The sequence below is a fragment of the Lissotriton vulgaris genome, chromosome 2_1 (genome assembly GCF_964263255.1).
Source record: "Lissotriton vulgaris chromosome 2_1, aLisVul1.2, whole genome shotgun sequence".
Lineage (NCBI taxonomy): Eukaryota > Metazoa > Chordata > Amphibia > Caudata > Salamandridae > Lissotriton > Lissotriton vulgaris.
The window spans coordinates 1,790,180,779-1,790,194,865 of NC_141687.1; the positions used below are offsets into that span (position 1 = coordinate 1,790,180,779).

General features: G+C 43.0%; 1 protein-coding gene across 1 annotated transcript in view; it reads left to right on the forward strand.

Moving 5' to 3' along the window:
• Nucleotides 1-491: 491 nt before the first annotated feature.
• The window catches only part of LOC147733279 (galanin peptides-like), a 142,452-nt gene continuing 128,856 nt past the window's right edge, over nt 492-14,087 (forward strand). Inside the window, exon 1 of the mRNA XM_086958947.1 lies at nt 492-572. Within this exon, the coding sequence (XP_086815073.1) occupies nt 492-572 (81 nt within the window). The remainder of the gene's footprint in view (nt 573-14,087) is intronic.

The following is a 14,087-nucleotide window of genomic DNA, read 5'->3' on the forward strand; positions in this document are numbered from 1 at the left end:
TATAATGCACGCACTGACCCCGCGATTCCTAAATTCACAGATGATGTAGAAATGATGCACATGTTTAATTATGTTTTCGCTCCCGATGAAGGAAGGAATATTGTATACTGCATGCTGCTTGACAATGTTTTCTTTGCATAGTTTCATCAAGGCCAGATAAAGGTGATGATTAAATATGGAAGTATGTCAGCCTTTAATTTACATCCCAACTTTCAAATGAGTTGCCAGGCTAATTATGAATCGTGGATCAAAAAATAACTAGCCCGAGTCTGGGTCATAGCTATATTCCTCTCTACCTGACATCGCGTGGGTTGGCGCCGACACTGCAGTATTGTCATAGCTTAAAAAGGTGTAGAGGCATTGACGAGAAAACGTTTTCTATATACTGGGACCGACTGTTAGGTCATTGAATTCACTTTTATTTTTGACTTGGCAAAGTTCAGCAAACTTGCAGAGGGAAGAAACTGTTGTTTTGTTTTTTTCTTTTCTAGATGCAAAGGTGTATAAGCATTATGTTCATCTCGCTAATCTTCTGTGTCAGCATCTCACAGACGTTTGGACTTGTGTTATCGGTAAGCTGTCTTTATTCATCAATGAATTAACGAGTAAAAACTAAGCTGCTGGTGGGGGGCACAGGTGTTTCTGCGGCGCTTCATTTGTTAAAAATAAAATATATATATGTAGAGACCCAAAGTTGTTCATATGAGTCAGTGGCCAGCACTGGTGGAAACCTACATTAGCCTGAGTGGCCAGTGTGGTAATCTTTTTTGGCACTCCCCCAAAGACCCCCTTCTGCACAAATTCCCTCATTACCATCCTCTAAAAAGTGCCCCTCATCTCTCCCTATCCCCTTACTAACAAACATTTAATTTGTTTCATAGTGCTACTTATACCAGTGTAGGATGTCAGTGCACTTTACACCACGCAGACATTATATACAGACAAGAAATCATGTGAGCATTCATCTGTAGAAAATGGTTCATAACACAATGAGGATTACAAGGTGGAGAAATCACGCATACATACTAGAAGGCAGTATATTTTAAGAGTGTTTAGTCTGAAGAAGCACAACTCGGGATTTAAAACGTATCGCAGTGGTGGGGTAAGTTTTACTAATAAGAATGCATTTCTACCCAAACAAACCATTTTTAGCAACATTATGATAACGAAAGACTGGGCAAAAACAGAACATTCTAACCCTTACAATGCAGTTTGCATTCAGCTCTTTGATGACAGTTCATTGTTACTGTGCTGTATGAGGATTGCAATTTATGAACTGAAAGTAACAAAAGGATCGATGTGCCAAATACAGTTACCCACTGAGCTACCCAGATAAAATACAGTTCTATACTATGCATGATACGCGTTCTTTGCCGGAGCATCTTAACCATCCGTGCTACTTTATGGTCAGTCAAAAATGTCACTAGGAAACTGCCGCTAAAGCAGCGATAATGGGCTTGGAAATAGGCCCTTGTGAATTCCCATAGAAGTCCAGGTTCACACCAGAACCTGGGGTTCTATGGGAATTCACAAGGGCATATTTTTAAGCCCATTATCGTCGCTTTAGCGGCAGTTTCCTGCCGCTAAAGCTGCGATAATGTTATCACCGTTCCTTGATAATATGGCCCTCGAGTTCTGATGCCCATCCATGACACAAAATAAGCACTGCCAGCTTCTGCATATTGTTGTGTTATCCAAATGATATGTATAACTGCAATCCCATTAATCTCATACATACTTTTAGAAGTCTTAATATTAAGTATTTTTACCTAACGGGTGAAATAATATTAATGAATATCATCCTTGTGATAGAAGCAGACCAAGCAATATATTGGAACCAAACAGTACTCAAAAATGTATTAATCATGGCCCTACCTGAATAAGTTAGTTATTGGGTTATAAACCTTGGGGCACTGTTACTAGCGCAAATATCTCCTAAAGTTGGTAATAGGAGATAGCGATGTTAGCGACTGTTTCCAGTCGCTAACATCTTGGCACGCCCACTTTGCATATCATTAGTGATAAATTTCACTGACATGCAAAGCGGGGCCCAAGATGGTTGCTATCTCCTACTAGCTGTTGCTAACTGGTGTTAGCGACAGCTAGGTAATAGGGAGATAATTTTATCTCAGCTTTCTTGGCTTTTTTTTTTTTGGCAGCCCAAGGCCGTTGAAGCTACATGTTGGCATGCTGAATATCAAGGCTTTGTATTCTTAAATTCACTTTATGCCTCTTTAATCCAACTCTTAAGTCACCATTTTAGTCCCCTAGACAGGTTGTATGACTGAACCTCGCATGCTATTACCATGCTTGCCTTTACAACACTTTAATTACAATGCATGCATCTTTACCACTCATGCCTTAACCACAAAAACCTATACATATATATATTTATACCACACACAAGCATATATGTATATGTGGGTGTACATATATATATATATATATATATATATATACTAGCAGCCCGTCCCGACGTTGTCCGAGAGCAATTAGGCTTCAGGGCCCCCTCCCGCCCCGCTTTTGTAACCTGCAGACGTAACTTTTTCCTCCTGTAATGCTTCGTTTGTCTAACATATGTAGTGCACCGTTTGCCTCCTCTTTCTTGTCCTCAGGCTTTCCCGACCGCCGCCCGCCCGTCCCGTCCCCCGCCTGGCCCGGCCCGTCCCGCCCCCCAGCCCGGCCCGGCCCGGCCCGTCCCCCGCCCGGCCCGGCCTGTTCCATCCCCCGCCTGCCCCTACATGAGCACCCTTACCTCCGCCGGCTCTGCTCCCACCTGTCCGCTCGCACCACAGCTCCTCCCCTGCGCCATGTCTGCCGCTCCTCCTCCGCCGCCGGTCCTCTGCTCCTGATGTCACCGCTCCTCCCCCGCGCAATGTCCGCTGCTCCTCAGACGCCGCTCCTCACGTGCTCCTAACGTGACCAGGCACGTCGCGCCTGGCACTACTTTTGAGGGACTACTTTTTTTCTAATCTAAAACTTGAAATAACGTTTATTTTTTTAATTTATGTAGCCTATAACCATCTACACACCCTGCCGATTTCAACGGTGTATCGGGTGTGTAGATTGGCGCAGTGGTTCCCGAGTTTACCCGTCTCAATGCCTGAAAGTTTCTGCTTTTTTATAGTAGTATATATATATATATATATATATATATATATATATATATATATATATCATATAAATTAAGCACACACACGCATATGTGCCTTTACCACAAAACCTTTTCCACGCATATGCCTCTACCTCGCATGCCTTTACAACAAAAGATTTTGTTGTAAAGGCAAAAATGGTAAAGGCATATGCGTGGAAAAAATCTCACAAGTAAGTATAACCCATATATATATATATATATGGATTAAGTTCTGTTTCCAGGATGAACCCACAGAAAATACGGACCACCACACGAGTTGCAGAGTGTCACAGCAGGCGTTTATTCAACCATTTTGCAGCTGAAATTTGGCATGACGCGTTTCGGGCAGAGTCTGCCCTTGATCACATGACGGACATGCAGTATTTTTTCATTTAAATAGTGCACACACTCATTTTTTTCTCTCGCTCCAATTCACAGTGACACCACGTGATCTATGCATAGACATAGAAGATAAACTACAAAGGTGTTGTGACATGTGCATATATATGGGTGCTGGTTCTTGGCTATTTTATATTTTGGCATAAAATGTTGTACAAGGCACCCGCACATAAATACTTAAAGATGACAATTGAGTACAAATGTACATTTATAACCGCATCAATATATATATATATATATATATATATATATATATATATATATATATATGCATTTATATATATACATACACACACACACATCTATATATATATATATTACTTTCCTTATTTACCCATGCCCACCCTAAACTCTAAAAATACCCTTGCCACCCACAAATCCACACCCACCCTAAACCCTAAAAATGCCCTTGCCACCCAGAAACCCATACCCACCCTAAACCCTAAAAATACCCTTTTCCACCCAAAAACCCACTTTCACCCTAAACCCTAAAAATTCCTTTGTCACCTAAAAACCCATATCAATCCTACACCTAAAATGTACTCTTACCACCCAAAATCCCACACCCATCATAAACACAAAAAATTCCCTTGCCACTCAAAACCCCATACCCAACCTGATATATACATAATACTCTTACCTGCGAAATACTTATATTTTCATTGTAAAGGAAGGCATGGTTAAGGCATATTTGTTGTAAAAGTCTGCATGGTAAAGGCATGTGTGGTAAAGACTCGTGTTGTAAAGCCTGCGTGGTGAAGGAATGTGGGGCTCAGACATCATTGTAAAGGCTGATACCCCCTTCAGACATGATGTAGGTTGCTTTAGCTCAGCATATCTCCTTGGGTCTCCTGTACAGATGGATGATCAGGCCGTCTACGAAACAAAAAATTAAAATGTGCAGTTTAGACAGTTTTATCCAAAATCACTCCAAGATGTAATGAACTCATTGGCTTGGATTTACCATGGCTTTGCACAGTAGCTAAGTATTGTAAAGTGTCTCAAAATGACAGATTAATATTTACTTTTTTCTGAGCAAGCAAAAGTAGTTTGAGCTTCTTTACATTGCTTTACGTCAAGGGGGCGTTTTTGGGAGCGTGGGTCGACACATTGCAAATTTATTGCATATATTCATCTACCAAATTCTTCACCTTTGCCTGTTTTCTGTGCTGTCGGTGTTCGAAACCTGCGGTTTGATGATAGAATAGCTAATTCTGTAGAAAGAAAATCACATAACTTATGCACAGTACTAGTGAAGAAGAGGCTCACCAGACAAACACAATCTTAGTTTAAAAGACAAAGAAACACAATCACTATAAATTTCTTAGGCAACGTCAATAAATTGTCAATGAACTAGACAGGACTATAAGTATCTACTTATTCCAGTTTTGCTCACTCTCCTAAGTTTTAGAGTCCCCAACTCCATGCAGGCAGTACCAAAAGCCTCTTTGCTTACCAGGTTTGGTGCTTGGTCGCCACCACAAGAACATGGTCAATTCCTCTCACTGTAAGTAGTGCTTGCTCTCCGTCCGTTGAAAGATAACTGTGGCCAACCCTTACATCCTTTTTTTCTATAATAGACCACAGGGTGGGTAATCATGAATAAGACAAACTCACCTTCATGTTACCTGAGGTATCCCTTGCCTGCATGTTATTGCAAACGGAGCACCCATGTCAACTCTTCCACATTCACACCCCGAATACCTAGGGGCTGAAAGCCATTTACCATTGGGAGCCTTTCATCGAGTGTCCTCACAGCAAATAAAGCTGCTGTTTCAAAAGGTTTTCCATTCATGCTCCTTTGGAGGCACCCACTCTTTATAATAACTCTTCAGAGAGTTAAAAAATCCAGGAGATCCCTACATCAGAGTCATACTAGGGCAGAGTCTGCCATCACTTGATTAGATTCAGATCTAGCATTGTAGCTAGCCAAATCGTTGTATTTCCTGCCAAACCGTGGATTCATTTGGATCTAAGCCAACATGACTGGCCCTGGCTACACTCCAGGGCCAGTTACACATCAGCAGTAGAACATGTCAATAGCACCCCATGCCTGCTGCACCAAATATGATTGTCAAAGGATTTTAGAGCTTCTTGGTGGTGGTTTTGAGGACAGGTAACTCTTCAGACAGTTGAATACCATAGTATGTTCCTTAACCCTTTCGCTGATCATGACGAGCTCAGCTCATCATGCAGTACACTGGTCATGTGCTCATGACGAGCTGAGCTTGTCATGAACAATGGGAAATCAGAAAATGCAGCGCTGTGGGGTAAAACCTCTAGCAGCCAAGGTGTTAATGTCATGGTTTAGGCATATCCTTAATTTTTTATTTAAAAAGAAGTGACCAGATTCTTTGAAAATACCAGCAATAAATACTACGAACTCTTCACATTTCAGACCTGTTTACACCTTGCCTTTAGTACCTAAAAGTCTAGAAGTAGGTGGTATGCTACAGATGCACGTGCTTGTAGAGTGCAGTCAATCCCAACCCTTTATCCTGCATAGATTTTCCCAGCATGCGGGAGTGAGTCCTTCAGCCCTTCATGGACAGCCTGTACTGTGTCAGATGTGTGTGTGCCCTTATACTACTGGACCTCTTTAAAGGTTTTTGCCATTGATCTTGAAGTCCTTTTGAACTGGGGCTCCTTGTGCCACCGGTGTGCCACTTTTTGTGACACTCCGGTGGCACAAAGAAGCCTGCTTTATATTTACCAGGCAGCACTAATCCTCTTTTTGATTGCATAATGCTGCCTTGTACATATAGTTCCCTTTAACTTAGTTTTCTTTATTAAAGGGGCACGCAATGAGTGTTTCTGGGGAAGTTCCAAGCAACATTCATGGCTTTTTGACACTGCCTCAGATTTACAAGAAATCGAAACTCTGAGCTACACTCAAAAGAAAACCAAGGGAAGGCGTAAGGGAGGCATAACAAGGAGAAATATCTTCATTTGATTGTTTTTTTGCAGAGAGATTTCCCTCCCTACACAAAAATAATTATCCCCACAAAGCATGCACCCTTGTACCATGGTACAAGGGTGCCTGCATTGACACAGGGTGGCCTATTGTGTGCCAGTCCAGGGGAAAAGACAGGACTGTAACTTATATGATAGATACAGCGCATTCCTGCCCTTTTCTTTTGCCACAGGGCAGAGCAGCACGAAGGCAAGTGGTGCTGTCCTACAGCAAAAACTCATAAATGAGGCCCTGGATGTTTTGGTTGCTTTTGGACACCACTTTCTAGGGTGCCTCAGGGTCTTCTTGTTGACAGTTTCTCTCCTACCATTCGTGTCCTCTTCCTCATGCTCAATAAGGCATAGGAGTCCGCTGCACTCCGAAGGTAGATAAAGGTATTTAACTGGGTATTCCAAGGAAAGTTAAGTCTTTTAGGGTGATCAGGATGCAGCCCCTACTGTCCAGGAGGGGCGGAAGATATATAACGAATACAAGACCTTGTAGGCACAAGGTGGATAACCTGAGCACTCCTGTGTGCTAAAAAAGCAAAAGTATCCAATGTTGTACGATAGTTCAAAGTTTTAATCACTTTGTATCGTTCATGTGAGCAATTTTATAGTTCAAAAGATCTCCATGTAGAAAATGCCATCGGGAAGATGCGGAAGTTACTTCCGCATCTTCCCGATGGCGTTTTCTATCCACGACGTAGCGTTTAATCTTTGCACATTTGTACAACTTAAACCCCCTGACGAAGAGCATCCTGCTCGAAATGCATTGGGGACTTGGATTACTTACATGAAGCCATGAACTAATTTTTGAAACTTTTGGATATTACTGTGTGCATTTTTTTTTCGTTTTCTCTACATGGATATCTTTTGAACTATAAAATTGCTCACATGAACGGTACAAAGTGATTAAAACTTTGAACTATCGTACAACATTGGATACTTTTGCTTTTTTAGCACACAGGAGTGCTCAGGTTATCCACTCTTCCTCATGCTGTCATGTAGTGTTTGTCCTTTTCAATCTTTCTGTTCATTGTTTGCTTACATGGTGTAGCTTCTTTATTAGATTTGTAGCCATGTTGTTATGTCCCCCTTAGGCTGGAAGGAGATCTGGGTTTTTTTCAGATTCCAGATTTATATCATGTTTAATTACCGTTATAAGAGAATGTGATTTACCAGACTGGAATTTAGGACAATTAAAAAGATAGCTGAGGGAGCCCTGTTCTTTCATTTACGGTTACAAATGAAAATTTGCTGGTTTTCGTGTGGTCACGATGGGTTGTTTTCACCTCGATAAAACTAGAAGAGTTTTCCATTTTGACTTTGCTACATGTGCTGCATCAGACTTTACCATCATTTAATTGCATGTGGTCTTTAGCAATATCTTATATTTGCATATGGCAGCCCTTCTTATCAGATGCGTTCACAATGTCAAAAGTAAGGTTTCTTGTCTGGTTGTGATGTTGTTAAAAAGTTAGGGTCACCGTTTATTTGCACTCTTGCACCGACCCTGGCTATCAGCAGCCAGTTGCTCAAGTGGTCTAGCTCCACTAGATGTCTATCTATTAAAGGACCCTCCTTACCTCCCCCACAAATTTGCAGCTACAATAATTCCTATTCCTTGCAGTCGTCATGCTGCAAAGGAAAAATACGCCTATTGGTTCTTATAACTAGGCTCTTTGAACTCCTACTGTTTGTGATTCGAGGTGTGAGGACAGCCATAACTTTCACCATCTTGGCCACTCCAGCAGCAATGACGTTGGAACGTTGAACTCCTGGTTTCCCGAGCTGGACCATCAGTGTTTTTTCGTTCCCAGTTGCCATTTTTAAGTCAATCGTGCAAACCAACTAACCAAAATACCTAAATGCAAGCAAGGAATAATAGTATAAGGAGTGGCATTTCGGTGCCTCCTTCATAGGGAAGCCCCAGTCAAGACTGCAAGGATAAGCTCCCTGTACTTTGCATCTGAAGGGGTTTCAGAAAATTGTTATTCATAAACGGATCATTTTACTTTCCCTTGTTTTATTATGAAAAATAGTTACTTTTTAAATCTTTGCACTTTACATTTCAAAGACAATTTTCCAAAAGATGAGCTAAAGTCACGAGTTTCATTCTACTTTTTTATTTTATGTTATTTTAGTCCTTCTATTCACTCATAAAATAAAACCAGGGCACGTCAGAAATTGTACTCAGTCGTGCACCAGGCGCAGCCACAACCGTCCAAAACACTAACTGCACAACATCCAGGGGGTGGGCAAGCCCCGCAATGCCAGTACTCAACGCCTGCCCGGCATGTAAATTGTGCAATGTGTGCTTTCCGTGGTGCAACCTATGTAACACGGAATAAGTCTAATGGGCATATTCTCAAGGACTTATCGCCGAGTTAGTGGTACTTTATCGCAGTCAAAATGGTGATAAATTTATCGCCCAATTCACAAGCTGGTGCTTACAGCCGATATGACCAGTTTTCCTGCGATAGCAGCCGCTAAAAACATTGCTGCGGATGACACCGGCAACTAATGCTAATGATATGCAGAGTAGGCGTTCCTCTGCAAAAAGCCGCAAAAACACCACTTCGCAATATTCCCAACGACTAACCAGATCGACAATAAGATCCCAAAACATGCAATAAGGCTTGTTAGCAGCAGGTATTTAACACCTGCTCTTACCAGCTGTTAAATCAGATGAAAACCTGCACCAGAAACGGGAGACCAGCCCACAGCCGTATCAGAAGAACAAAAGATGCCATGGAGCTACTGACCATGCAGCTCGGACTCCCAAGAGGGCCACAATACCCACCGCCACCACCCCCAGGCCCACTACCCCCTAGGAACCCCCCACAACCCCTGGACTTCCACAGAGGCAGAGCAGACAAAGACAGCTGACCTTCAGAAATGCACCAGTCTCACAGAATTAACACCAGAGTATGTCACTGCCCACTACAGGCTCAAAAGTACAACCATCCTCCGCATTCTGACCCTCATTGCCCACAGGCTGATGGTACCGACACAGCAGAGAACCAACATCCCTCCACAGACAAAGCTGCTGGCTGTGCTGCACTTGTTAGCCTCTGGTACCTTCCAACCAACAACTGCCAGAGTCAGAGGAATCTCACAGCCAGCCCTATCCAACTACCTACACACTGCGCAGGAACAGCTGGAGACCAAGCAAGGCTTCTACACCATAGCTGGCTTTCCAAATGTGTTGGGGGCAATCAACTGCACACATGTACTCCTCGTGCTCCCTGCTGCCACTGCGCACAATTACCGCAACAGGAAGCACTCACATTCCATCAATGTGCAGGTAATAGTGGATTACCGGGGACTCTTCACCAATGTCGTTGCTAACTTCCCAGTGGTACAAAAGGGGTGGTGATGGACAGAGCATCTGAACTAATCAAACACTCACACCCAGTCAACAGATCTGGGTTTAATCCATCACTGTTCTTTAGCCCACCCTGCCACCCCAGTTCAGACATGGTCATTTGCAAATCAGTCTGACCCTGTGCCTCATGGGAACAGTCCAGCCCGAACTGCCAAGCCATGCTTTCCCTGGACCGGAAACAAGTTTTCTAGGTCTGGTTTCTGGCATTACAGCCGTCTTCAGCCAGGCTTGCTTGAATCCAGTGGCAAAGTGAGCAAGGGACTCACGTCCGAGCATACCCTACCAACTTATGGCGAACAAAGCGGTACAAAAGGGGGTGGTGATGGACGGAGCAGCTGAACCAATCAAACACTGACACCCAGTCAACTTCCCAGGCAGTGTGCATGATTCCTTCCTCTTCCGACAGTCCATCATCAACCAGCACTTTCAGGATGGCACCTATGGATATGCACTGCTCGTCGGTAAGTAACAACTGAACACACCACACACCTCAACTCCACCAACATACAACTCACAACTCTGGGAATGCCACACATTACAAATTCACATACAGCCTGACAACCAACATGCACACATACCAGACACGACAACACAACTTACTGTGGCAACCTGGGCTAGCCAGGTACACAAGCCATCAACGGCATGGCACCTCAGCCACACAATAACAGAATGGGGAGAGGTGGGAACTAGGCATGTGTGAAAGAGGCAAGTGACCCATGAATGTGAATTTACACAATGCCAAGTGTGGCGTGGATGTGCTGGACAGACTCGAGTATGCAGACCACAGACATTTCCATGTCAACATACACTGCTGGTGTTTGGAGTGGACTGGACAGTGGCTGCAACCATGTTACCTCAGCCAGTGGGGAAGATTGCGTGAATGTAGCTCGTTACATCCCCCTGTAAGCATGAGCGGAGTGGGCTGGCCCAGCGTACACCAGGCCAGCATAGGAGTGTGAATAAAAAGCACTTTGCCCTGGACGTGGTTCTCTTCCGGAATGACCAATGCGTCTGCCAGGGCGGCGCCTCTCACCCCGCCACGAACCTGACACCATGAGCGGTGGTGGCGGCGACTATGAGGTACACCGATTATTAATCCAAAGTAGTTCCATGTGATAGGGAATAATATACATGCTCAACGCGCATCGGCTTACGTGCGTCTTGCAGTAGGTATGCTGGTTGTTCTAAAAGGAGAAAGGGTAGGAGCGCGTCAGTTACCGGGTAACGATACTGCGGAATAGTTACATCCAACGCAGTGCAGTGGGGAGTTGTGAGCTCAAACTGACCTGGTTATGGTGAATAAGGTCCTCCTTTCTTCCACGCTGGTTCAGGCGGAACGCCATTAACCGCGTTTCGTTACCTTAAGGGAACACCGTCACGTGGGACAGTTGGTGGGCGTGTTCGTGAGAGTGTTAAGGGACCGTGTAAAAATTCTGGTAAACAGGGGAGGATCGGGGGCATGTTGCAGTTTGGGAAATGTAGTAACCTTACGGTACGTGGACTACCTGGTAACATGGCTATGGGGTGGGGTCAAGGGTGGCATGGGTTAGGTAACATTAAGCGGGGAAAAAAGAGACTAGACCCTGAAATTGTCAGGACTGGGGAAAATTCGTATGTGAAATATCAACAGCGCATGAGCATTTAACAAATGATAGTAAAATGCAAATTAAAATTACAATTAATCAGTGTTCCTTGAATCGTTCAGGAATCACTGCCACAGTCCGTGAGCAACTTTACAGATAGCAAGAGAGTTCAATTCGTTCATTAAGCCCCAATGGCTTCTGTGTTGACAATTTTTGGATCCATTCATTTTCTCTTTGGAGGAGAAATTTAGTATTGTCTCTGCCCTCCTGTTTTGGAATGGTTTCCAATATTGTGAACTTTAATTGAGAAATGTTATGCTTCGCTTCATGGAAATGTACTGCTAATGTTGACTTGGTACTTTTCAGACGAATATTGGACTTGTGTTCAACGAGCCTGGTCTTAATCTTACGTTCTGTCTTCCCGATATAGAGTTTTCCACACGGGCATTTTAGGGCGTAGATGACATTACTAGTGTCGCATGTAGCGTTAACTTGCAGTTTGATCTTGTTACCCTTCATTGGATGATCGATGGTATTGCCTCGAATGATAGAATTGCAGTTCCCACAGTTAAAGCATGGTTTAGTTCCCGAATAACAGACTGGTTTCGTGGGTTTGTGTCGCACAATTTCACCTAAGTTGCGTGATCTGGTATGTGCAAATAGGGGGGGTTCCTGAAAGATCTGGTTAAAGTCTGGTTCAAGATTCAAAAGTGGCCAATGTTGATAAATGATCTTTTTAAATTTATTAGTGCTGGTAGAAAACTTTGAGACAACTACTATGCGTGTCTGTTCTTTTTTTACACTGGGTTGTAGTAGTTTCTGTCTGTCGGTGTTATTAATTTTCTGTATTGAACTTTCAATGATGTTTTCAGGGTACCCTCTGTTACGAAATTTGCATGCAATTTCTTTGATCCGCTGTACAGCCTTCTCCGGGTTGGATGTAATCCTTTTGGCCCGTGCCATTTGTGAGTATGGTAAATATGTTTTTAAGTTGGATTCATGGAAGCTGCTGTAATGAAGCATGTTGTTTCTGTCAGTGGGCTTGGTGTACAAGTCTGTCTCAATTGTTTGTCCGCTAATGGATACTTTCACATCCAGGAAGTTAACACTCGTATTTGAAATTTCCCAAGTTAGTTGTATTCTTTGGTCAATCTTATTGAATTCCAACAGTCTGTCTTGTAGTTCTTCTTGTGTGCTTTTCCAGACGATAAAGATATCGTCTATGTATCTTGTGAAAAGCATGAGGTGATCAGTCCATTGTCTATTGCTGAGTATGTGATTTTCCTCGTAGTATTCCATGAAAATGTTCGCATACGCGGGAGCCGCTGAATTGCCCATAGCCATTCCCACGAGTTGCTGGTACCATGTTTCTTGATGTTTAAAATAGCTTTGGTACAGCGTGAATAACATAAGTTCCATTAGGAACATTTGAAATGGTCTTTCCAAGTCAGATTTAAGCAGGCATTGTTCAATTGCTTCAATCCCCAAGGAGTGGGGTATTGACGTGTACAGGGACCGTACATCGGCTGTACAAAGAATCAGTTCCTGGTTGGTTTCTAGTTGTAGGTTCCTTAGTTTCGAGATAAAATGTGTTGTGTCTTTGGTGTATGTCCTCATTATTTGAACCATTGGTTGTAGATATTTATCTAATAGTTGTCCAACGGGTTCCTGTAGGCTCCCACATGTAGAGACGATAGGTCTCATAGGGGGGTCCTTTAAGTTTTTATGAATCTTGGGGAGCATTCTCAAAGTCGGACTCTTAGGGTTGGATTTGGTGAGGAAATTCTTAGTTTTCATATTGATTATTCCCATTTCCAATGCTTTATCCAATATGTTGGTGAGGGTTTTCATGTATTCCATTGTGGGGTTTCCATCCAGTTTCATATATGTCGTCGTGTCGCTGATGTGTTCCAACACTTTCGCTTCATACATGACTGTGTTCATAATTATAAGGGCACCGCCCTTATCTGCTTTGACACATGTTATGGTTTCATTATTAGATATTTTCTTCAACGTGGTTAAATCCTTTTGTGTGATATTCTTGGTTTTCTTGTGTTTGTGTTGAATTTTCATTAGATCCTGTTTAACTCTGTTTTCAAACAAATCCAATGTTTTGTGACTTACAGGTGATTGAAATGTACTGTGTGGTCTCAATCCGAGAAGCTGATCTGGTTCTGCTGACGGGTTGGGGGGTAACACGTTGTCAAAAAAATGACGGAGTCGAAGTTTGCGCATCAGCTTAAAGAAACTGACTTCGAGTTCCAAGTTATTTGTGTCGGTTGTAGGTACAAAGGAAGTTCCTTTCTGTAGGAGTTGGATTTCATGTTGGGTCAGTTGGTAGTCGCTAATATTGATAACTAATTGTTCTGTGTTTTCTTGGTTAGTTTGTCCTTGATAGTTCCCGTTGTACTCCTCGTGGTTGGTGGGTCTTTCCTTATTTCTTTTTCTTTTGTTTTGTCCTCTCCGGGGTCTCCTTTTTGTGTTTGGCCCTGTTCTAAAAAAGGACTTGGATCTATCTGTTGACTGGTCGTTGGTTGTTGTGCCTTAGTTGTGTCAGGCTGAGATGGTGTCGGTGGAGTTCTCCTAGTTCTTTGAGTATTGTCACTATCCGATGAGGAGGTGTCTGTCT